This window comes from Apaloderma vittatum, unplaced genomic scaffold (assembly GCF_000703405.1).
Source record: "Apaloderma vittatum isolate BGI_N311 unplaced genomic scaffold, ASM70340v1 scaffold5353, whole genome shotgun sequence".
Taxonomy (NCBI): Eukaryota; Metazoa; Chordata; class Aves; order Trogoniformes; family Trogonidae; genus Apaloderma; species Apaloderma vittatum.
The window spans coordinates 56,786-82,390 of NW_009708469.1; the positions used below are offsets into that span (position 1 = coordinate 56,786).

A 25,605-nucleotide genomic window follows, 5' to 3' on the forward strand; every position below is an offset into this window, starting at 1 on the left:
GTGCCAAGTTCTTCTCAATATCAAGTACATCTCAGTCACATTCAGGCGTCATATTTGTTATGTCCATCTTATTAATATTGATTTTTGTCCTTGATTCATTCCTGCGGTACTGGTGCAAAAGTAAACTTGGAACTGGAACTTTGTTGTTTCTTGCCATCTGTTCTGTTTACAGCTGCCTAACCTTGACAAAATAATTAATGTCAAATCCATGGATTGTTACTGTTCCAAGGCTTTTGTTTACTTCTCTTCAGATGAGAGTGTATACCAGCTAATATCAACTTGTGTCTATTATGCATTGTTACTAGTACCATCCATCATACAAGAACAGATACTATAGATTTCATTACTTTTGTCGAGGGTTAGGGCTGGGCTGGCCTCTAACAAGGACAGACGCTCTTTTAGCTTCACAGTCTTCCTTAGAAACTCATGCCTAAAGTTCATTAAGTTAGACTTTGTCAAGGAAAATGGGTTTTGAAGGAAAATTTAGGGAGATAAGTTCAGGAAGAAAGTACTGCAGCTCTGCATCTATGGACTGCACAATCATAAGCACTTTGCTTCATCTTATTTGAAGTTATTAGGGGTTTTTTTTCCAAACCAAGGCAATTCAGTACAGTCACTCAAAGAACTGTTTGCTCGTACAAGTAAAATTTCCCATCTCCATATACAGACTCAGACAATTGAGTTGAAGTGTAGGGTCACTGCAGTACAACACCCAGCCATTTCATTCATCCAGAGTTAGGGACTGAAGATGGCCTCCTGAAATTGTCCAGATAGGGCACAATTTGATCAGCAAAAAGTTCACAAAGGTGACAGTTGCAATTACATAAATTATATAAGTAATATTCTTGCAGCTTGTACTGAAGCTACGTAAAAAGAACTACCTGAAAATGTAATAGTGCCTCAGGGATGAGTGTTGAGTGCTTGCATTTGTACTGCTTAACGGGTGGGTGTCTTCTGAAACCTTTGACCTGCAGAAAATCCACCTATTTGCACGAAACATGCCTGTGTTTTGCACTCATTGACAGAGATGTGATTTATTTTTCTGTCACAGACACGGAGACCTGTGATTATGGCTGGCACAAGTTCCAAGGACAGTGCTACAAATACTTCGCTCATCGGCGTACATGGGACACGGCTGAAAGGGAATGCCGTCTCCAGGGAGCACACTTGACAAGCATCTTGTCTGATGAGGAGCAGATCTTTGTGAACCGTACGTACCGTTAGGACTCTCTAAATGAGCTGGCACTCAGGGTTGAGAGCTGATGAAATATCCTCCCAATCACTCTTAAAATATGCTTCTAGAATGTTCAAACGGCACACTTCTTGTTCTTCATATTCTTCAGTCAATGAAAGTTCCCTATCACTATTAAGTTATTGTTTGGTACATAGAAAATACTGTGGGTTTGAATGAGAGAACAAAACCTATTGTTTTGGCATTGGAAATCAATGAAACATGCTTTTATGGAGACTTCAGCATTTTTGTGCACCTCATCTCAATGATCACACCACCATATTGTATTTTGTCATGAGGAGACAGTTCCTATATGTTGTGTTGCACAGTCTAGACCACACTGGCCACAGCCTAATAGAAATTTGAAAAATATTGATTAAAATATGTGTTTTTCTTATTTTAACCTTTTTTTCCTTTTTTTTTTTTTCCTTGCCCTCACATGCACTCAGGTAGGAAACTAATTTACTTTCTTTGGGAATGCCATCGAAAGGAAAGAGACAGGATTGTTAGTTTCAGTTAGATGAGCATCTGCATTTTTATAGAAACCCAGAATTAAAACTGAAAGACGGAAAGCCAGCCTCTGAATAGTTATTTGCATAATGAGTAGAAGAATCTTAAGAACAGGATGTCTGATTCATTGTATTTTCTTTGGTGAAATCTCTTCCATTTATGGGAAGGTTAATAAAAATATCCTTCTGGTTCCTTAGGTATTGGGCATGACTACCAGTGGATTGGCCTCAATGACAAGATGTTTGAGCGTGACTTCCGCTGGACTGATGGTAGCCCACTGGTAAGATGCCTTTGAAATTAAATCAGTCATCCATTTCTTTTTGTGGTAGCTTATCAAATTCCCACCAGCAGTGAGGGAAGCTGCATGAAAAAACACAGTCACTAAATATGCACCCAAGCAAACCGCTATCAAACCCCTATTTGGGGATAGCTGCTATTTTTTGGTATAATTCTAAATTCTTAGTCCTTATTATTGTATATGTGGGAGCTCTCAAGGCCTTAAAGCAGCAAAAAATCAAAAAGTCTGAGATCGTATTTTAAAGGTCACTGCTGGAGTTGTTTTGTGCTTATACAAGCTCGCCTTATGAAAGGACACGTGACATTTCTCCTCTCCTTTCCACGTATGGAACTGAATGTGTATTTTGGATGGGGATATGGCATTCAAGATCTTGCCTTTGCTGGGTCTGTGAGAATGCACAAAAGAGTCTCTCAAGTATTGCTGGAGATTGTTCTGATCTGTAGCAGCTCTTTGGCTAGGTTGGAGAAGCAGCCATCCTTAGATGGTTCAGGAGGCCTGTAAACAATAACATGTCCATAAAATTTAAAACATGCTGTCGATACCTCATATTGCCTTAAAATAAGAAGGGAAATCAGCAGAAGGAGAGGGAGAACATATTCTTCCCAACTTTAACTAAATTAAATAGAAGAACTTAAGAATACAGAAAACGATTGAGCTCTTTCCAATTCAAAATAGTATTTTTTGTAGAAGGGACAAGTGATTTATTGATCTTTAAAAGCCATTGAAAAGCATTATATAAAAAAATCCCCAAACTCGTTATGCTTATTATTTTCCTTTCCAGCTGAATATTTCTTAAAGCAGAAAGCATCTGGACGCACATACACACATGCTCACACATGCACGCTATCATCACTGCTGCATACCACGTGGCTACAACTTATGTAGAAAGACACCTGGGGCAATACAGGCTTTATTTATTACTATTTCATGTAAATAACCAGAGGTTTTAAGTCCTCTAAAATGACTTCTAAATAAGCTATTTCTCTGGGAAGTTACTGTGTGGCAGGTGACAGCATAGGAGGGAAGAAAAAAGATGAAACTTTCTGTTGCCTGACTGCTTTCTCAGTGCCTCTTTGGTGGTACCAATGACCTATTTGTGCCTGGAGCCACAAAATCTTGCAGGATGTAAGCAGAAGAGTTTCATTGTGTTGTCTTCTCCTGCCTACTCTCATGTATTTTTTGGAGCACAAGCCAGGCCATGGCCTTGAGCCCTACTCATTCTGGATGAGTTCAGTCTCTGTCTCCGATGTGGCTTCTTACACCTCACTGACAGTAACAGGCGCCTTTCTGAGGGTGGTTTAGGTTTATTTGGAGATCAGGGGTGGTCCAAGCTGTCTGCAGTTGTGGGTCAAGTTGTCTACATTTCACTAAGGGATTTAAAGTTAGGTGAGATAGATAAATCTGGGCATAAATGTGCTTCCTGAAGGGGCAGTCTCTCTTACACTGCGAAGTGTAATACAAACTACGAGTTCATATATTCCAAAGAAAAATTTAGTGTCACTGAATGATGGATTCAAGCAAATTAAATGTAGAGCTGAGATTCTACTTTTTAATTCATGCTACTGGACGAATGTGGTATGACATTTTTACTTTAATTTTCAATTTTATGGAATGAAGGTTTTCTAGGAACAGAATAAGACCACCCGTCCCAATTTTTTGATTGATCTTTTTTCCACTTATTTTACCTTTTCTTTTTTTTTTTTTTACAACTTCTCTCTGTCTCTTCCTTCAGAAACAGTTCAAATGTCCCTTAAAATCATTTACGTTCATTTCTTCACTAGCTTTCCCTCCTAACTTATTCCATATAGTTTCTAGATATCACGGTTCTAAGCAGTTTCCTCATTTGCTCCTTTTTGCTAGTTTTTAACTCATTTTACATATTTTCTAATCACTCTTCTGGTTACAGTGATTTATTACTTCTTGAGTAATCATAGGAAAAATAACATAATTAAATGTATGCATCAGACATATTTCCCTAATGGTGTCTTAACATTTCAGTGAATTTTAATTCAGTGTAGGTCAAAAAATTACATCATTTATGTTTTTGCAGGTAAGCAGTATTCATGATAGCATTAAATATATTAATATAATTTGTGATCATAAAAATCAGCATTATTGCATCAACACTCAGGTTGTAACTTGAATTTCTGAGATTACAGGTAGCTCTTGTATCTAGTAAAAATCTAAATAGCCCTCGTGTTTTACGTTATCAGAGTGCATCTGAAATTCAGCTGTTTCTAACTTTGTTACCCAGCTCCCTGCTTTCTCCAAGATAATATTATCCATCTACAACTCTGTTCAACACTCCTGGCATAAAGCAAAATTTGCCTAGTCTGTTGAGGGTTCTCCTGATATGAAAGTTTTCTTGGAGATACTACCAGAAAAGTCAGTGCAGCTCTCGGATAGACTTTGCATCTACAACTGATGTACTTTCAGCTTTATCTTGATATTGTTTGCATTTTCTGCCAATAACAGCTTGGTTTAATTTGGAAAAGATGCTTACATGATTTTATTAGGTTTTGGACTTAAAATAAAAGTTTTGATGCTTAGTAGACTTAAAAGAAAAAGCAAATGAACAACAACAGCAATAGCAAGACTGGGATTTTGGCCCAGTGCTGTAGTTGAACCAGTTCTGCCCAGATGAAATAGCTGTGATATATTTTAGTGATTTCTCTTTCACGTGAATTCTTCTGAACCAAAAAAACCACCTCAAAACAACAACCCTAGGATTGGGAATCATTGAACCAGAGGATATACAACTGGAGATTATGCAACAAGGTTTGGATTACTTTGGTGCTCATTTTCCATGCACATAAGGAAATCCACAATTTAAATATCCAGTATGTTGAAAGGAACTCTTTTGCCAGGTTCTGGTATATATTTTACTAGACAATTGCTGGAAAAGGCATCAAATGCCTTTTTTTTTCTTTGCACCTAAAAGATATTTCAACTGATGAGTTCAATGGAATAAAACAGTCATGTTTTGACACTTTCAGCCAAGTTGCTTTTTCCCAGATTTTTTAACCTCATCTTTGTCATTGGTCTAGTAATATGAGAAAGTTTAAATTCTCAGAGGAAGTTGAATCAATGGCTGATATTTTCATCAATCAAATAAGCAAGGGCCATTCAATTTTCTGTGCAGTCACAAGATGAGATCAGTTCTTGCCCCTTCAGTGGTATGGAAGGTTTGTTTGGTTTTTAGGGCATGTAGGACAAAATTACCAATTTTTTTTTAAAAAGTGAACATATAAAATTTAGGTACTTACTGTGAAAACTGCACTGAACTTAGAGAATCCTTGAAAGGCTTACAGGCCTATGCAAAAAAAAGGGGCAATTTTTTAGGTGCCTAGTAGTGGAATAACTACAGTCACCCACTTTTGATATGTTGGCATTCTTTTTTTAACCCTCATAGAAAATACTGGCTCCTAGCAATTCATCAAATACAGCAGCAGTCAAAAAAGCTCCTCTATTCCTGTGCATGTTTTTCATGTATCAACTGGAATTTATGTTTAACGTGCAAAAACAATGCCAGTAAGCAAGTCTTGGAATAAATGAAGAGTGATCTTGTGAATACATGTTCAGATTCTCAGAGTTCCTCAAGGAAAATGTTGGTGTCTTGAATAACGAAGCAAGTACAATCGAACTCAGTGAGAAAGCAAGGAATAGTGTTTAAAAACATTTTTGTCCACATAATATTGGCCCATAACTGTATTGAGTCTACCTGTTTTCCGTGACAAGAACTTTTAAGAGAAGTTCAGAAGAATTGCTCATCAGTTTCTTGCCTTTCAGGCATAATGGCATAATCTTATGCAGTGGATTGGGTTGCAGAGACAGACCCTCACAACCTCCTGGTTGCCTTTTCAGCATGCTGTACCCACTACATCCCAAATACAGACTGAGCTTGAAAAATGCAAAATAACATGAATAAAGTAGTCGGGTCATACCTCTCATGTCCTAAAATTTAATAGTCAGTCCAGGTGCTATGTTTTCCACAAGCAAATTACTTTCCAGATGAGGGATATTTCATCATACTGGACTTTATTGGCCAGGCGAATCTGCTTATGTTTGGGGTTTTTTGTTTTGTTTGTTTGGGTTTTTCCTGTAATTTCTTTAAAGAACAAATTGGGAGCTTCTTGGCAAAGGTCAGAGCACATCTTCAAAGGAGCTTCTTGCTAAGCTTAGGTTACCTTGTCCAATATGCAGAACAAAATAAGCTATAATTATACTAAACTGTGGAATCCATTGCTGGCCACCCATATGAATCTAATTTGTTCTGATTTGCTGTACTGTATCCGTATGGCAGAAAGCAATCTTTTCTCATCTACAGTGTGTTCCTGCTCTCCTTCTCTTTTTTTTTTTTTTCTTTCTTTTTTTCTGTTTTTGAAGGAAAGAGTTTTCCAGCGTGTCCGGTGGTTGGGAGATGGGGATTCATGTTCTGGAGTTGGTGGGCCACATGAAAAACACTTTGGCAGCAGCAACTGTTCCCTTTTTATATCAAGGGAAAAGAGTTGATTGCAGCTGTGTTAGAACAACATAAAAAGTGAATGCTCTTTCAAGAAACCTAGATCCTGACTTGTAGTGCAAGTTCAGTGAGAGTTGGAGGTGAGGGACCACTGCCACAAGCATGGGCTTGGAATACCTGCAATATCTGCGATGGCATGGAAGCAGGAAGAGAATTCATAAACTGCAGATTTTGGTATATCTGCCGAGTCCTTAACTTCAGATAATTTGTCTCAAAGATGAAGGTAGTGAGAGCAGGTACTGAAGTGTGTTCAGAAAACTCACAGCCCTCCAACATTTTCAGAGACTGATTTTTCATTACTTTATAAAAATCATGCCCATTTCAAGATGTGTCAGGTATGATTACACTGACAGATGTAAGAGGCAGAAGAAAATAGTATCATATTTTAAAGAGCATGTTTTGTTAGCTCTGCTTGTCTTCTATTCCAGTCTAGTTATAGAGCTTTTCCCTTGGCACTGGTGTGGGAAAGCATTAGTTTTTCTCTGATTTACATTCTACACAGGAATGAAAATGTTTATATGTAAGGCTTTGTTTACATTTAAAAAGTTACAGCATCAAAACTATTGTTTTACTTTTCTGTAGACTTTTCTCTTAGCTTTTGTGTGACAGTGAACAACTCTTTAAGGATGAATCACGGACAGTCTTCATCCCACAGTTATCATAAAAAGCTCTTAGAAAAAAACCCAAATACATTTGGGAAAATCACAGTCATACAGGAGGAGAAAGCAAGGCCTAAATACACGACTACGTGAAAAGAAGAATTTGTCCATGACTACACAGGTCTTTGTATACTTTAAATTTGGTGTAATACAAACTACAAAATAACAGAACTTGCATTATCAGTGGAGACATTTAATAATCATCTTGATCAAAGGAAGAGTGAACATAATGTGACATTTGAAAATATCTTAAGGAAATTGAATTTAAATAATTCACTTATTTCTGTGAATAGTAACTTTTACAGCTGTAAAACATATTCATCCAGTAGAAAAAATCTGGTGTTGCTTTTGGCAGCTTCTCCATTGTATTTGGATTGCTGGCATTTCACTGTTAAGGACCCTTGTGAGCAGGCACAGCAGTAAAGGAGTCCTTTGGAGCTATTCATGTTATGGATTAAGCGCATATAGCTACTTGGGGTTGTGCCTTGGGCCTCCGTCTCACAAGGGGAGTTATTCATATCCTTTGGAAAATGCTGTGGATAATTAGTGCTTTGTAGGGTAGTGAGCTCACTCCCATTACATAAGATTAGTGCTGTAATAAGGAGCTGGCTAGTGTCTGTGGCCAGATTGTCTGTCACTTACAGAATGCTGCCAGCTAGGAAAGTAAAGGGGTATATTGCCACTTTTAAAACTGTCCAGAGACTCTACGTTAGTTTTTCTTCCCTTCGGCTTAGGAGTGTTTCTGCTTTGTGTTTTGCAGTGCTCGACCTCAGGTTGTCAATGTTAGGTAGATGCATTAAAAAAAAAGAAAAAAAAAAAAAGGCAAAACAAAACAGAAGTTCAATTCTGTCAAAGACAAAGCCCTCTCTTTTCCTTCCTTTATTGGTTAGTGAATAAGAATGCTTTAACTTGAGCAAATCTGTAACTGCACCCCTCTCAGAAAGAGTAACTTTATTGAACAGAAAAACCTTCAAAAGCCATGGAGTACTGTAGGGAAGGAGCCTGCCTCTGAGGGTTAAATAAAGCAAACAAACTAAAACGTACTGTAGTCAGCTGCAAACAGAAAGCTCATTGTGCCCATGTCCCACAGGATCTTTGGAGAAGGAGATTTTAAATCTACCAAATGTTATGGTTTTGTGCTGCAGTCAGTCATTACAGCCCCTTTTTAAGATGCTCATTTGACCTGCATTTAAATGGAGGAGAACTATATAATGTCATTAATGACAGGTATATTTTTAGTTCAGTATGTCGTAGGCAGCAAGGTGGGCCTCTTGGACAAAGTGGGGTTTTGTTTTGTTTTTACTGGGGGTGGTGATGGTGTCAGCAGTTACTTCAGAGCCTCGTTATGGTTGGCTGTGAGCTAAAACTCTTGGACAGTTCCATACCTGCAGTAGCTGCTGACAGAAATGACAAAATGCAGGATTTTCCTTTTTTCAGCGGCTCTCCTGGTAGTTGTACATAAAAAGAATGAGTCACACCTCATGCAATTTGCATCATGTTGATAATATATAATTATATTAGTGTGACTCCCAAAAACATATATTATACCAACCAATGTTTAACAACTTACCATACTTTTCTTCCACAGTAAAGCACCTGCCCATTAGCAAGAGAATTTTACCAGCTCTTTGCCACTTGTCTTTCAGTCTCTGTACCAAAGTGACTTCTGAAAGCCCAGCACACACAGTATATCCACGAAACTGTAGTATGCGAGCCATGATGAAAATTATTACTCTAAGAAGACTTGATACAGGATAGACAAAAGTCCACTGGCTTCAATTAGTGCTTAAAGAGTTAATAAAAGAGACATCTTTTCTGAGTAATTTTAGCTTTGGAACTAGCCGGTGTTCGCACTTAGACTCAGTGCTGAGTAGACATTGCCATCTAGTGGGAGCTTCTTGCCATACTTAGTGGTTTCTGATGAAAAAGCTCTCGTACTACAGTATTGTTCTTTTACAAAATGACAAAGACCTAGCCATCTACTCCCCCCAAAAGATACTCCCCTCAAAAGATAGGATTGATAGTGCTTTTATGTTTAAGCTTCATCAGCTAGCCTTTTTTACTTCTTTGATTTGTATCTCTTAGATTTCTTTCCCAAATAATTTATTTTTGCATAAATATTATTCAAACAGCAACCAGTGCTTGTGGATATTCAGGCATATACATGAGGGTGTGTTATCCGGCATTCTTTTTCTGCAAGCTGTTGCACAGAAAAATAAACAATTTTTTCAATACATCCCACTTCTCTGTTACCAAAAAATACCCTTTCAAGTGAAATTTTTTGCTAAGATCCTTAGCAAAGCTCCTTCTGGGTGTTGGTCGTGCTCACAGCGTGACTCTGTAAAGGGTGGTGTTGGGTGACTGCCTGATCCAAACCCTTTCAGCTTCCTAAATCCCATGCAAATAAAGTTCAGATTAAGAGCTTGAAGGAAGACATTCAACTATGACCTAAAAAACATCAGGATCATGACATGTGATTTTTTTTATGTGCTTTTAGATAAGTTTAAATATAGCAATTGTCTTCAAATTGACTAGAATTTTTTTCCAGCAAACATTTGCCAGCATGCTTAGCTTGGTCCTTCCTTCAGCAAGATATTTTTTACATGTGTCTGGGTTGTACAGCTGCACTATGGAATTTAGGGTATCTTCTATAACTTTAAAGCAAAGTATATACTTAAGCACTCACTGAATGGAGTTTTTAATCTCATGAATGCTTTTGGTGAGTTCTGCCAGACTGCTTCCATTCATAAAATTAAACAGAAATATCCTTTGGAGGACTGGGGTGAAATTAAATGAAACAAGGCGTGTTGAATGAAATGAAACAATGTTGCGGTGTAATTTCTCGTCCTTCCCAATGTATAAATGCATTTAAATACTAGGTGAATCTAATAGAAATATTTCAGATGTTGCCAAATATTCACAGTAATCTGTTTGAATTTTTTTCTGTCAAAAGGAAAAGTAATCCCTCTCAAACTTCCCATGAGTGTTTCATGTAACAGAATCAGTGCTGTGTAACAGCATGAGTCACAAACGAGGGGTTTCTGAACTGATCCATGTACCCATTGTAACCTTCTTGTAGTTCAGCCAACCTATAAACTGAGTAATTGCCAGAACTTACTGAAAGTGAGGTGTAATTTTTAGTTAAGATATCCAGTTACAATAGAACCTCCACGGTGAGGGGTTTCCTGATAAAGATTTCTAAGAGTTTGTCTGCTATTCTGAAAGGAAAAAAAAAAAGAAAAAAAAAAGCATATTGCTGTTGTTAGCAGAGTTGGGGGTGTGGGGGAGGGGCTGGGATGGAGAAAGACAACAGGCAGTAAGCTTTAGGTTGGAGATTTCAGCCTGATCTCCGGGCAGATGTTGCTTCACTTTAAGAGGAAATGGCACAGAGAGTATCCAGTCAGGCAGTGCCTACATCTTTTGTTGTTTTATTCTGATTTGCCTCGTTAGTCTTGCATTAAGAGGCAATCAGATAGGGAAGCAGCCAAAATGAAAGAAAATAAAAATCGCATTGGAAATTACAAGTGCCAAAAAGTGCCAAAACAGATTTGTACTTTCAGCTTATTTAAACATGCTGAAAACATGCTTCCTTTTCACAGAAGAAAAAGAATTAACCCTGTAAATCTAAATAGATGCGTTTCAAGTAAATTATCTCTTAGCTTTAGTTACGTACAAAAGATTATTGGCCTTTACACAATAAGGAGGTCAAGCGGTAAAGTTTTGTATGCATTTTTTTATTGTGCTTCATTAAACACAGTGCTTATTGACTATTGTGGAATGCAGAATCCAAGCGATTGATCTCAGTGACTTGGTGTGCCTTTTGGAGATAAAGGAATGGCTCAAATTTCCAAATGAGTGTCACAAAGCTGAGATAGCACTTACTGGGAGATACACCTGGGAAGTGCAAACATCGGAAAGAGCTGAGTGGATTAGTCATTAATAAGGAAATGAGTCCCTCAAATAAGACTGATTATCTGAAAATTTAAATAACAAACCTCCCACAATGTGGAATCTTGTTCGTGATGGGAAGGCTATGCTCATTCAGCTGAATTAGCAGCCATCCGAATGAGAAAAAGTAGTGTCTAGGTGATAAAGTTAGCTGCTTTAAAGCTCTTGCTATAATTCTGGCTTTCTCGGATTTATTTCCTGTGAAAAATCAGCCTGTCATCCAACTGGAAGAATATGGCTGTGAATTAAATCAATGCCATATAAGGAAATCCTCCCTAAAAATGTGGAACTTAATAAAATGTCTTCATGCGCTCTCACAATCATTCCATCCAAACTCCTCCTGTGAGGCAAGAGAATACATTGTCACTGTTTTACAGGCTGGGAATCAGCCAGCCAAGTGCATTGTCTAATGCCACGTAGGAAGCCTGAAGAACTGAACCCCTCTCAGCTGCAGCTCTAACTCATGGACCCATCCACCCTCTTTCTGCAGGAAAATTTTCAGTGCTCTTTAGCAGAGAAAGCTAGAACAATTAAATCCAATGTGTCAGTGCGGGTTTTGGTTTCAACAAAAAAGAAAATAGTAGTGGAAAGATTAGGTAATTATTATAGCATAATTAAAAACGTAAGGAGTATAAAAGGAGCTCCATCTTTTGCCCTGAAGTGATGGCAAGAGAGACAAGTGGTGTGGCTCCTTGAAGGACCAAATGAATATACGGGCACCAAAATCCTGTCCCCAAGGCTAGGTCCTGCAGCTACTTGATTACACAGAAGCTTCATGGGTTTTTTTAATAAAAAACCCCGAGTATCTTGCCATCATGCATGTTGAGAGCTTTGCAGAGTGGCTGGTGCAGCAGTATCTGCCTGGTCCTAAGGTGTGTGCTTCCAGACTTCACTCCTCTGCATTACTTTGAACTTCCCTCTGCATAGCCACCTCAGCAAAGTATGTTTCATAGCTGGAGGAGAAAAGTGTAGTGGGCCAAGCCTCCTTGGAAGTACATTTTGAGTCATGCACATAATTAAGACTGTATGTCCTAAAATGTGGTGTCTGAAAGTGCCTTGCATTTTAATCCATGGTAAAACTTCACATGTGCTATGCTAACATTGCTTAAAACCCAGTGTAATAACAGTTTTCAGGTCCCTCTAGAAGATGACCCAGAGCAAGTATTTCTGCTGAAGACTAAAAGGGTCATTGCAGCTTTTCCTCCATGTATTAACTTAGCAGTTGAATCAATTTGGGTTTTCAGAAATAGGTCCTATCTTATGAATGATACAGCTAAAATTATTGCTGAAGGTATTGAATGAAGTTGTTGGCAAAAGGATGTCTTGAGCTTTATCTATTCAATCACAGGGCTCCTTAGAGCAGTTTAATTGGTCTGCTGAGACAATAACAGTTTACATGAAGATACAACCTAGCAGCAGGGTGGCTGGAAAAACTCCAGCAGGTTTTGGCTTGTACTTGAATATGGCTGATCTTTTTTGGATGTGATTTTAAAAACTAAACAAACCTGAATGGTACACGTTGCCAAGGAATGACATTTTGGGGGTTGTTTTCCTTTGTTGTTTTTTTTCTTTCTTTTCTTTTGTATAAGATACTTTTCTAAAGCATTGAAATATAAGGATCTTAAATGACATAGGCACTTCAAAAAGGGCATCTTGCTCAGGACATTTTGAGAAGTGTTTCCCAGCACAATGATTATGACCTGAGTATCTTAGATGCTTACTGCACTTACTGCAAGGGGAGGGGATTCTTTACACTTGGCACGCTGGATGTGAAAGTTTACAAGGGATATCTTTGAAAACAAACAGTACAAATCAGTATGGGATTTGCTTATTTCCAAATAAATTTTTTAGTCGTGTAGATTGACTAGAGATAGTGTAGTAAGTCCAAGTTACACTAGCATAAATGGAAACTATAATCATTCTCATGGTCCTGCAGAAATCTAATCCATAAGAGGAAAGAAAAATATTAGTTTGTTTGTCTAACAACCTATTCCACTCAAACTGTGAGAATCTTTTTGTGTCATTATCCCATTATCGGTGTCTAAATAAGGAATTGAAAAACTACAGAAAAGCTGGGTGGAGACCCAAGAAAGCAATTCAGCAGTCTGGAACTTCCTCTGCTAAGTAATTCTGGCACTAAACTCAAGCAAAATCAGAGTTACTCAGCCAAAATAAATCCGTGCAATGACGATATCAGATGTGAGGTAACAGCAAGTCATGCTGGAGGATATCAGACATTCTTGAATAAACCTCAGGGCCTAGATACAATCCTTTGCCATTATGCTGCAGCCCTGCCAGCAAAGCAAACACAAAATTTTGAGGTCATTATGGCAAGGCAAAAGTAGGACCACGTGGAGTCTATGTGCTTAGGGTGGGAGCTGGCAAGCTGCTGAGCACCTTCAGCTCACACGCTCCCAATAGCCATTAAATATCCTTCATTCCTATATTGACCTCTATGGAAGCAAACAGCTCTCCAGTATCATTTCCACAAGAAACTGCTGCAAGGCTTATTGAAGTCGTTCCCTTGCTCTCAGGATGTTGTTGATCAAACATTTCTGCCCCTAACCTGGTAGTTTATTTTTTTCTGTGTGCCCATATGTCTAGGGATATTCTTGAAAGTGATTTTATTGCCTCAGCTTAAGAAGTCAATGCCCTTCTTGGCAGTGTAACCAACCATGCATACACTCTAGACTTTTATTAGCAAATCCTACCTTTCAGTTGAGTTGGGTAGTAACACACTCTGAGGTAAAAGCGAGAGGTGATCACTTCTTTCTGCTTACTCCACCTCCGCAACACTCAGGCAGACTTCCCCTCAGCACAAGTGAAACCTATGCTTGTCTTTCCTCAGCACCTTATATTTGCATCACAGCCCTCCCACATAAAGGAGCAGGAATCTGGGGAAGTACCTTCAGCAAGCCCAAGCCTTCAGCATGTCCATTCACTCAGCTATAACTGGTTTAGCAGGCAGTAGCTTTCACATTTTGGTAGTATGACCTTTTCTGATCAGATTTCTGCACCTTTAACCACTTCTACTGTGAAATGGTGCTAGACCTTTGGCTTAGTCGTCATTCCAAAATATCCTTTTGGAAAATGGGTCGTGGAGCACTCAAAGTTACATTAATACACACTATGCAGGGACATATTCCCTCCTCTCCATCTTCCTTCTCATTGGGTCAGGAGATATGCACAGAGCTTGCTTTTCTTTTTCACTAGGTGCTGCAGGAGGCCCCAACTGCAGATCCCATTTGACTCATACCTGTGGTATTTGGCTACTGTGTTTGCAAAACTTGTGCTCTGATTTATAACCTGATGCGTAATGATGAATTCTAGAGCTGAGTAAACGAGTTAGTGTATATTGTAGTTTAGGACTATTAAACACTGAAATGTAGAGATGGAATCAAGTTAGTTGCACATAAAAAGGGGGATGTTTTATTAGAGGTAATAAATTCAGTGCAGAACAAATGTATTTAGACCAGATTGTTAAATTGCTTGGATAATTAAAACCTGTGATGGATAAGATGACATGTCATAGGAAAAGGTTAAGTATTTAACTTGGTTTTTTTACAGTTTGATTCATTGTAAGGTAAATACTACTTGCGTGGGGTATGTTAACTTTATTTCTAAAATGTGTTCACCGAGGCAGTGAATAGTGGTTATTGCATAAAGTTAAGAAAATACAAAGCTAAATTTTTATGGCATTTATATGGGGCAGTTCTAGACAGCAAGATGTAAGCACTGAGGAAAATATAAGCATTGTAGAAACATTTTGACCATAGAAGGGGCAGGCTGCCTGCTCAGTGTCTGCAAGTTATGTGAATTCCAGTTCTTTCAGATATCTATTTATATCCTTCTTTAAAGTCTTTTTGGAGTGACACAACAGAAATCCCAAGGAAAATCACTAAGAATATTTTCCCAAATCGTGTCTTGCTTTTATTTACATAAAGTTACACAAATCTCAAATTACTGTGCTTCAATTGGGATCCAGATGAAACAAGAAGTGATAAAGATTATTCCACTTCTGATGACTGTAAGGACAGCAGGCTGTCTGTCCCCTACCAAGGACTGCTGCATAGGTTTTCAGTCCATGTGACATTTCCTTTGTCTCTATTTTTCCTGCTTATTGATTGAAAAAACAGACTGAATCCTCCTTAATTTTAATCCAAAACTAAAACTGTGCATTCTACAGTGGAATAAATTTGAGTTTCACTCTTGCCTGCCTGCCAGCAGCCAGCATCTGCAGCTTTTAGTAGAGACATACCTTTAGGTAGATGCAAACCTGAAAGCTGTAAGTGCAGACCCGCATGTAGCCAGCTTGGATCCCAAAGAACAAAGCCTGCCCAAATTGATATGCCAGATGTGTGTCCCAGGTGCAGGGCTAAGAAACTATTTTTTTTTTCATGCTAAAGATGTATTTCAGCCATTTGAAGGGGGGTGGGGTGGTGGCGTTGCTTTTTTGGGGGGAATTTTGGTTTGGTTCGTGTTTTTTGTAACATACCAACAATCAGATTTCTGCTCCTAAAACTACGATGCCAGTTTCTATTTTTATTCATATATATACATAGATGTCTGGAAGTAGTTTTTCTGTAGAGAGTAGAATTTGGATCATCATTTCTAAATCCGAAAGGCTGTTCTATATACTCAGTCTGCCACCTAGGACTCTTTCATGGAAATATCAATCTTCAATGATCTGTGGGCACATTCTGACACCTGTACTTATTTTACACCTAATTCTACATGTCATCCCATTGAATGACTTCATTAAATGAGGTCAGGGAATAAATAATTTGAGTTTGAGAAGTTAGCCTGTAATTTGCCATTTAGTAGATGTGGATGAGCAAGGATTATGGACTATTTACTGCCTTTCCCAGCATTCCACTTCAGGTCCGTCTAGTTGGAAAGAATGTATTTCAATACATTTAGGATCAGATTTTGCTTGTGCTGAATTGTGTCACTTCGTTTTGTTCACCTAACATCAGTTTACAGTAAGCAAAAAATTGGATCAGAATATTTTTTTCCTCTGAGATAATCTGTTAACAGGGTGGGAGAATATTATAAATCTACCTTTGCGTAGTTTGTGCTTAACAGCCTGAATCAAACAATTGAGACTTCTCTTCAGCAAAGGTAATATTGTGTGTTCTTCTTTAAAATGAAATGTAAATATACTGCAGTACTTGGAATAATGGCTTTGCTCCTTTTTTCTGCAGCAATATGAGAACTGGCGACCAAACCAGCCAGACAGTTTCTTTTCTGCTGGAGAAGACTGTGTTGTTATAATATGGCATGAGAATGGGCAGTGGAATGATGTACCATGCAATTATCACCTTACCTATACCTGCAAGAAAGGAACAGGTACAAACTTTACAGGATCAGTTACATAATTCTCTAAATTCTGGTTTTATAAGTTAAAATGACAAATTCTAACTGATTTCTGGTGATCAGTACAGTGAGCCTTCAACTGAGTTAGCCTCACAAAGTCATCCTTCGTCTGTAACCACACATTACATCTCTACCTAATCTGTTCTCAAGTCAGACACAAAAGCATAGATAGTTGAAACTCTTGGTTAAAAACAGGCATATTTGTTCTTAGGTACAGTTCTCAGCAAAAGAGGCATTCATGTACCTGACAGGCCTGCTTTAGCTGAATACCATGCAAATATTACCAACTCTTCTTTCCTGGGACCACTGTGAAGTATGTGGGCAGCAGAACATTTGTAGCCAGCGAGAGCAGGCAGTTGACCACTAGTGTGTGGTTAGTTTTCAGCTGCAGCTGAGCATACTTTTGAAGCAATGATGACTTTTGTCTTCCTCTTTTCCAAAACAAATGGCAGTGCTGGAAACTGAAAAGTGCATTTGATTTACACACTGTTAGAGCCCTCCTGGTCGTTCCTGTGAGACCTACTCTAGATGACTGTGCTTTGGCAGGGAGGTTGGACTAGATAATTCTTTTGAAGTCCCTTCCAACCCAGACCATTCTATGATTCTGTGATACTTACAGGAAATTTAACTGTTAGCATGAGCTGTACAGCAATACTTTAGGAGTTGCCTCTGCCTTTTCAGACTGGGAAAGTAAAGCAGCAGTCAAAATCCTGTGTGCACTCCATTGCTTCCAGATACCATTGACAACTTTTTGTTAACACGTTCTCTGGGCCTAGAAGGACTCATCAGTTTTAAGTGCTTTTGAAAATGCCTGCAATAACTTCACTGGTTTTCAGGGTTTGTAGCTTCCTAGTGAAAATCACTTCTTTGTGTGAGTATGCCAACCTTTTGGGCTCATTGGAAATTCAAACCCATAAAGCAATACTAACCATACTATCTGCTGTTTTCCAATTTTCATCATTACTGTATTTTGCATGACTGGGAAACTACAAAAAGGAGAGGTCTCCCTGGCTGTATTTGGATATATCTCTAGGGAGTCTAACTGAGGTCCACTGACATGTTACTTTTGCCATGTTTTAGAGGCCGGTGCCATATTCAGAAGTGCATTTACAACCGATGTTTTGGGTTATGTTCTCTCTTCCTTTCAGTTGCTTGTGGTCAGCCTCCTGTTGTGGAAAATGCAAAGACATTTGGGAAGATGAAACCTCGTTATGAGATCAACTCCCTGATTAGATATCACTGCAAAGATGGTTTTATCCAGCGTCATATTCCAACCATCCGGTGTCAAGGGAATGGAAGATGGGATATGCCTAAAATTACTTGCATGAATCGTGAGTTCTTTGAAAATTCCACAAGGCCATTGACGTGGCCCCACATAACAACCTTCTCTCTAAGTTAGAGACATAAGGATTTGATGGGTGGACTGTTTGGTGGATGAGGCATTGGATGAATGGTCACATCCAGAGGGTGGTGGTCAATGGTTTGCTGTCCAGATGGAGACGCGTGACAAGTGGTGTCCCTCGGGTGTCTGTGCTGGGACCAGTGATGTTTAATATCTTCCTCAGTGACATAGACAGTGGGATCAAGTGCACCCTCAACAAGTTTGCATATGACACCAGGCTAGGTGGTGTGGTTGGTATGCCCAGGGGAAAGGATGTCCTCCAGAGTGACCTGGACAAGCAGATCAAGAGAGGTGATTCTGCCCTTTTGCTCTGCTCTAGTGAGACCTCACCTGCAGTGCCATGTCCAGCTCTGGAGGCCCAAACACAAGAAAGACATGGGCTTGTTGGAGCAGGTCTAGGGGGCCACAGAAATAAACAAAGGGCTGGAGCACCTCTGCTACGAGGACAGACTGATAGAGTTGGATCTGTTCAGCCTGGAGAAGAGAAGGCTCTGGGGAGACCTTCTAGTGGCCTCCCAGTACCTGAAGGGGCTACAGGAAAGCTGGGGAGGCACTGCTTACAAGGTCATGTAGTGACAGGATGAGGGGCAATGATTTTAAGCTAGAGCAGAGTAGATTTAGATTAGATGTCAGGAAGAAGTCTTTTACAATGAGGGTAGTGAAACACTGGCACAGGTTGCCCAGAGAGGTGGTGGAGGCCCCATCTCTGGCGATGTTCAAAGTCAGGCTGGGTGGGCCTCTGAGCCCTGATCTAAAGATGTCCCTGCTCATGGCAGGGGGTTGGACTAGAAGGCCTTTAAAGGTCCCTTGAGCCCAACACATTCTATAGTTTTATGTTTCTATGAAAATAAATCTGTACCAGATCAGAAACAGACTAATTTAGGATTAATAAGTAACAAATATATACATATATAACACATAAATATATATAACATATATATATAACTGTCTGTAAGAGATGCTTATTCTGTCTGCTACACAGGTATAGTACCAGTTAATTATTTGTTAATTCTCTAATTAATCAAGAATAAATGGAACTGTAATGTGTGGTGTAGCCAGCCCATTCATAATTAAATAATTTTAAATTAATTTCCCTTTTTCACTACTTCTCATTGCAGCATCCACATACCAAAGGACTTACTCTAAGAAATACTACTATAAACATTCTTCATCAGGAAAGGGAACATCGTTAAATTCATCAAAACACTATCACCGCTGGATCAGGACGTGGCAGGACTCAAGGCGCTGAAAGCTGAATGGTGAATGGGGATTTCCACCATTTCCGCCAAAGTCATAACTTTCTGTGCCTTTTCTATCACTTATAGGAGTATTATAAAATTGTTTTGAAACTATGGACTGCGGTATTCACAGTGCATTTTGCAAAAATATGGTGTTTATCAGAAAAAAAATCTAAAAAAGGAGAAGTGTTTATGGGGATAAAAGGAAACCATTTCCAGCCTATAAAGATTATTAGTTTTCTATATGCCATCAGTGTGGACCATTTTATGATATATACCAGCCTTCTGCAATATTTAAACAGCTCAATTTTAGCACCAATGAAAATGTAAATAAGATGATTTTAATGTTGTTTAAATGTGTGTTGTTTTTAAAATCCTGTATATAAAATGAAAAGTCACACTAATTTCAGGCATATTTATGGTTAGAATGGCCTCAGAGGTCTTCAGTCATTTATGACATTGTTTTTATGTTGTTTACCTAGGCTGGAAATGGTTGAAATAACTTCACTGACTGAAATTTGCTATTACTGGGTGAAGATAAACACACAAGTTATATGACTTTTTTTTTTTTTTAATGGGAACTGTGCCAATCCCCACCCAAGGTACAGTTTATGTCCATGTGATGCAAGGTTTAGACAGAGCACATAAAAGTGGCATGAAGCATGAACTAGGGACTGCAAAGTGGAACTTTTTTTCTGCTCTCCATTCCAGCTTCACCATTCATGAGAAAGAACTGCATGGAGAAGTTGTGTATAACAAGGAGAGCCTGTAAAAATCCAAGTGCTAATACATTAACTTTATCAGCCAGGGCCACTTTTTTGAAAAGAAATAAAGGAAAAAAAAGAAAAAAATTTCTTTCATGACATTAACCACAAGGTCTATATTACAGGTCTCTGCATTCTAAAATGGAGGTAGACCTGGTGTTTGGGGGATTTTTTTTGTAAAAAACAAACAAAAATCAAAAAAGTAAATAATTTTGTATATATAACCATTTTTTAATCTTTTTATAAAGTAATGAATGTTTGTGTATGAATGCTGCAGCTGTGAAGCGTACATTAATAAATGAAGTAAGCCATACTGATTTAATTTATTGGATGTTATTTTACCCATGCAAGGAAGATTAAAAGAGCTCGCCAGTGCAGTATTAGCCCCTGAGCTCCACTTTTGGAACCATCTTTCAGTCCAACTGCTATTTCCCTGGACAACAAAATTCCTGCTAAACAGGATAATTTGTTTGTGGTTAAATGGGTGAGAACTGTGTGACTTACAGAAGAATCAGAATCTTGGCTTTCTAGAAAGAAGTGTGTGCACAAAGAGATTATAGGTTGTAGTTGGTGCAGTGCGTAGGTAGGAGTTTTCTGTTATGATTTCTTACCCTGGTCAGCTCGATGACTGACCTGGATGTGTACAGTAAGTGTAGAAGGTAACGTTTGAAATGACCTCTCCACAGAAAGGACTGTTATTTCTGCAAAGTGCCTCGCACACCATCAGGCACAAGAGAGAAAAAAAAAAAAGAAAAACAAAGAAAAATTTAAAAAAAAGTGAAAATCATGACCAGTAAGTTCCCTAGGATATACCTTTTAAAATAACATTGCAAGTACAAACAGATGGGAGGTTTATACCTTTGTGTTAGTGTGGGGATATGATGCAAAAAGCTGAAAGTGAAAGGAAAACAATTGAAAACCAGCCAGCATTTAAGAGTTTGTACTAGGCAGAGCTGCCCATGGATTGACCTTGCCATAGCTCATTGGAAGCAGTTAATTACTGTTCCAGACAACATCTCTTAAGAAACTGCAGTGACTGCTCCATCAAGTGTACCCAATTTTTGTGAGTTCAACATGGCAATGTGTCACTGTGTTGGCCGGTTCATTCCCCACCCTTCGCCCCCAAACAATGCACATAATACTTTTCTCTATTTATATTATTATCTTGTATAGTGTATAATGTGAATGTCTGGGGTTTTTCTGTGAATGAAAGTCTAAAATCTTTGTAACTTTTATATCTGCTTCTGTTTCACCAAAGAAACAAGGTTTTGCTATACTGTGACTTGTCTTGTTATTGCATGTCTTCCTATTTTAAATCTATGCAATGTGATTTTTTTCATATGAATACAATTAGACTGTCAGGTACTTCACAGTTATCATGGGCTTAGTCAAGTGCCCACTGGAGTCAAAGAGAGTCAGCTGGCTGAACTTTAGTAGGTGCTGGATTTGACTTTATATGAGCAGCTCTAGGGGATATTTTGAGATATACATTGTATGTTTTGAAGTCGATTATTGCTTGTATAAGTCAAGGCTCTGTTCATAAATATACACTACTCTACACATCACTTCCTTGTACCAGAAACACACAGAACAGAAAATATATTTTAACACTTTGCAAACTTTCTCACCATATGTATAAAAAACCCTGCATAGATTTGTTCTTTTCTTGTCTACTTGTTGGATTTAAACAATGTTGTAAGGCATTCAGATAACATTGTGATTGTAGTTTTAAATAGGTTAGATGCAGTGCTTATATTGATTTTTTTCACCTCCTTCTATTACGCATAATAAAATAGGACTGACAACATTCCTTATTAAAAAACAAAACAAAACAAAACAAAACAAAATGTTCCCCCTGCTTGTTTATTTAGACAGAGAATGGAACTTTATTCAGCACTGGAGACCTTTTCCAATACTGATCTATACCTCATATGTTCCAATACCAATCCCCTGCAAAATATACCCACTCGTATTGCAAAGTTAGGTCTGCTTTGAAGCAGAGTGTTACCATGAGTGGTGTGAATCCTTTATGTGGAGCATCTCCAAATCCAACATGCAGAAATGTGTTGGGACTGGAGCAGAGAGGTAGAGGACAAAACTAGAGATTTAAATATAGTATTTCTGAGTGTTTCGTATCTCAGCTTTCTTCAAGTTAAATTAGAATTCTTTTTAGCTTATTGCTCAAAGTTAGCCCATATCTGCTGCAGAGACAGAAAGGTCTGTTTTAAATTGTATTTTACAAGTACAAGTGAAACAAATTACATGGTATTTCTGCAGTAATTTTTCCCTGTTGCATAAGTATTAAACTTTTTGTCTCTACTAACACCTCGTCTGTCACTTAAAAGGGTACAGAAATAGCTGTAGACTAGAAAGTAAAAAAGTTAGGAGAGGATGAGACATCGATGATTGAACTGATTAGTTTAAAGGAGTTCAGACATGTATCATGCATCATGGATTGCCAGCAACACACTAAATATCTGGTTCAGCCAAGGTCCAAGCTGCAGGTTTGTGCACAGAGCTCAAAATGCCACGTGAGAGTAAATTGCATTGCATGTGCTCATGAAAATCTCTGGAAAATAGTTGTTATTACTATTCTGAACAACTTCACACTCTTTTAGATACTGACAGCATGAGCCTCAGCGCACAGAAAGGTTAACACCACATAGGACAGAAATAAACCAGGCCACCTATTTTGGTAGAGCTTCTGAAATAGCAAGAGAAGATACTGCTTAGTGGAAACTTTCATGTATTCCAGCTCCACTCTAAAAGATGCATAGCTTCTTGGAAGCTAGGGAGGAAGAGACGGCTCCCTGATGGCAGACCTCCATGAAGGATGTTGGTTTCTATGGTATCTCTTGCCTGAGATGTTGCTGCAAGCTGCAACTCATCAGAGACTGGGGATGCGTGAACGATTTAGGAAAAGACACAAGTCCCTGGAAGTGAAATAGGTGAGCTAGCAAGACACAAATGGGCTGACAAGGGGCTGACAATGGAATAGATAACCTGCACAGAGGGTTTTGCTGTCAGAAATTGCCGGGGCAGTGGCTGGAGGAAATATTGCCTGATGTTCAACCTATGGGTATTGTTAAGGTCAATGCCCCTAATAATTTAAGCGAAAGGTCTTTCTGTAGGCAGCATTTTTTCCTCTGAGCATAAACAGAAGCCAGAATAGGCAAGTGGAGACATTCTCTTGGTAGTGGGATGCTGAAAGCGCAGCAGCTGGTGCAAGCTTGGGCTGTAGAAAGCTCAGCAGCACAGTGGCCTGGGGTGATTGGGGAGGAAGTGAAGCAAGAGGAGCAGCAGCTAGCAGCTATTAGGTGATTCCTGCAGGCCTAGGTCTTGCTAAGAGCATGACTTGTGGGTTTAATTAAATCCTCAGTAAAGCTCTGCACCTCAACTAAGTTTAACATTTGGATTTTGCTTTTATCCACACTATAAATGCTGAATTTTTACATAAGGAAGAGCTGTGTTTTTGTCTGCTAAGAAGACTTGATGTTATGTCTCAAAAAAAAAGGAATCCGAGGTGGTTCCTTCTCAGTGTGAGTAGGATTGTGGTTGCAAAAATGCATGCTAGGGCTTATAGGCAGATCTGTGAACTTCAATGGCGTTTGTAGGCAAAGGGGTATGAATCGCTCCTGCTGTGGACCGAGCTATTTCTTAGACTAAATGGTGAGAAAAAATGGTGTCCACGTGCTTTGCTCAATTAAAAGGCTTGCAACGTGCAGTCCTGCCCCCAGAGGCAGAAGATGACTTAGGCTGTCTGTAGGCTTCAACTCCCCAGGTAGGAAACTGCTCCTTCACCCGGAAATGTTCAAGCTGTTGCATACCAAAAACATGCATAAGACTGTAGGAGCATGCTGGTTTTCCCGACAAATGATGGAAGGGATACAAACGATGTTTGGACGAAGCACTGACAAAAGCTTATAGGCCATGCAAAGTTGTTAGCAGGGTGAAGGCAAGAAGTACAGTCATTTTAAGGACAGAAATATCATCCAGAAAAAATACCATCCAGAGTGTGTTATTTAAATACTCCAGCAGTAGACCTGGAAGGAAACTTAAGAGCCTGTAAAGTGCAATTTGATGGTAAGTTTTAGTTTTCATGGCAAATAAATACTTTCAAGTGGGGAAGCCATCAACATTTATAGAGGCTAAGTTACTGTGTAAATGCAGGGGAAAAAAAAAAAAAGAGAATTGGAACTTTCAGGTGTATTAGTGAGGAATTTATTACAAGGGTGGGAAAGGGCTTCATGATACTACCCAGATGCCTCCAGATTTCCATCTGCCAATAGCCAGGAGAAATTAATTCAAGCTAGAAGCATATTCTTCTGAGACAGTTGGAAAAATGGAGACGATGAAAGGAAGGCAAACACTGTACAGATACATTAGTCCTAATGAGTGATTTACACGGCTTCTGGTTTTAAGCTGTAGCGGTTGCATCATGTAGTGGTGACAAGTCCCATGACAGTAAAACTCCTTATTACTTTAAGACACGAAAGTGATCAGTTTAGAAAAGTGAATAAATGGTGTGGTTGACTTCAGTAGCAAGAGAATGGCAAGAATTTTAGTCCTGTGTTTCTTACGCTACAGTGTTTGGGTTAATAACTACACATTATGTTTCTATGTAGCAGGGACAAAAGAAACACAGAAGTTTGGCAGGGGTCATACACAAAGATCTGAAGCAGCCCAGGGAGCAGATATGTGTTTAGTAAGGGTCCCCTTCCTTCACAGGTGTAAAAGTAAAATAATAAAGAAGTGACTTTTCTAAGCAGGTTATGGAAGTTTTAATTCCAAATGCCGTACAGTCCCAGGCTGCTCTCTTCAGGGTTAAAACAAACGTTGGGCCCACTGATGTGCCACATCATTGTCAATATATTTTTCTTGATAAGCTTAGAAAAGAGGAGAAAAAAGCAGCAGATATTGCTGACAGCACTGTTTGCCTTCTGAATGAAGGATCCCTTTAACCGTGAAAGACATAACCATTCTTTCACTGAACCTTGCTCATCTTAAGCCATGGAAGCTTCTAGATGTGTTCAAATCCTCACCGAGGACAGTGTGTGTCAGGAAAACAGAGACAGTGACTGCTCCCAGTACATTTTCCATGTCAACCTCTTGGTGAGAGAAGAGGCAGCCCCCAGCTTCACGAGTCTGCAGAGATGATGCAGTTCCTGCATTACCTGTGGCTGAGAGGTACAAGTGCCAGGCTGGAGCTATTGCCCCATATCTCCCAAAAGGGCAATTCAATGCTCTGTTAACAAAACCTGTGGACATTGATGTTGTTCTAACCATGCCGGGGCCAGGCTGGTATCTGCTTGAAAACAGCTGATGGTTTGGGGCTTACACGTCAGGCATTTTCATTTGCTTTCAGGGAAAATAAAGTTGTTTTCCTCTCAATAGGCTGAACTGGTCATGCTGATTTTCTCATGCTTTCAGGCTGTAAAGAGAGTCCCAAAGCCAGCACAGAGTCATTGATTATGGTATCAAATCAATTACACCCCAAGAGTCTTGCTGAAACCATCTCTGTAAGAGGATCAGCAACATGTTGGAGCAAAGGTCTGTCTGCTTGCACCGTGCCATCACTGACAGACACCAGTGCAAGACATTTTAAGGAGAAAGACAAGATTCAAAAAAAAGTGGTGTTTTGATCCTTCTCATCTGTG

At 39.0% G+C, this 25,605-nt stretch overlaps 1 protein-coding gene across 1 annotated transcript in view; it reads left to right on the forward strand.

The window, feature by feature from the left end:
* Nucleotides 1-20,252, forward strand: part of LOC104271777 (versican core protein-like) — a gene marked incomplete at its 5' end in the record, with an annotated part of 72,407 nt that extends 52,155 nt beyond the window's left edge. The window contains 5 exons of the mRNA XM_009866560.1: nt 1,052-1,210; nt 1,939-2,021; nt 16,373-16,517; nt 17,693-17,875; nt 19,065-20,252. Coding sequence (XP_009864862.1) covers nt 1,052-1,210; nt 1,939-2,021; nt 16,373-16,517; nt 17,693-17,875; nt 19,065-19,195 — 701 coding nt within the window. The remainder of the gene's footprint in view (nt 1-1,051; nt 1,211-1,938; nt 2,022-16,372; nt 16,518-17,692; nt 17,876-19,064) is intronic.
* Between the last annotated feature and the right edge of the window lie 5,353 nt (nt 20,253-25,605).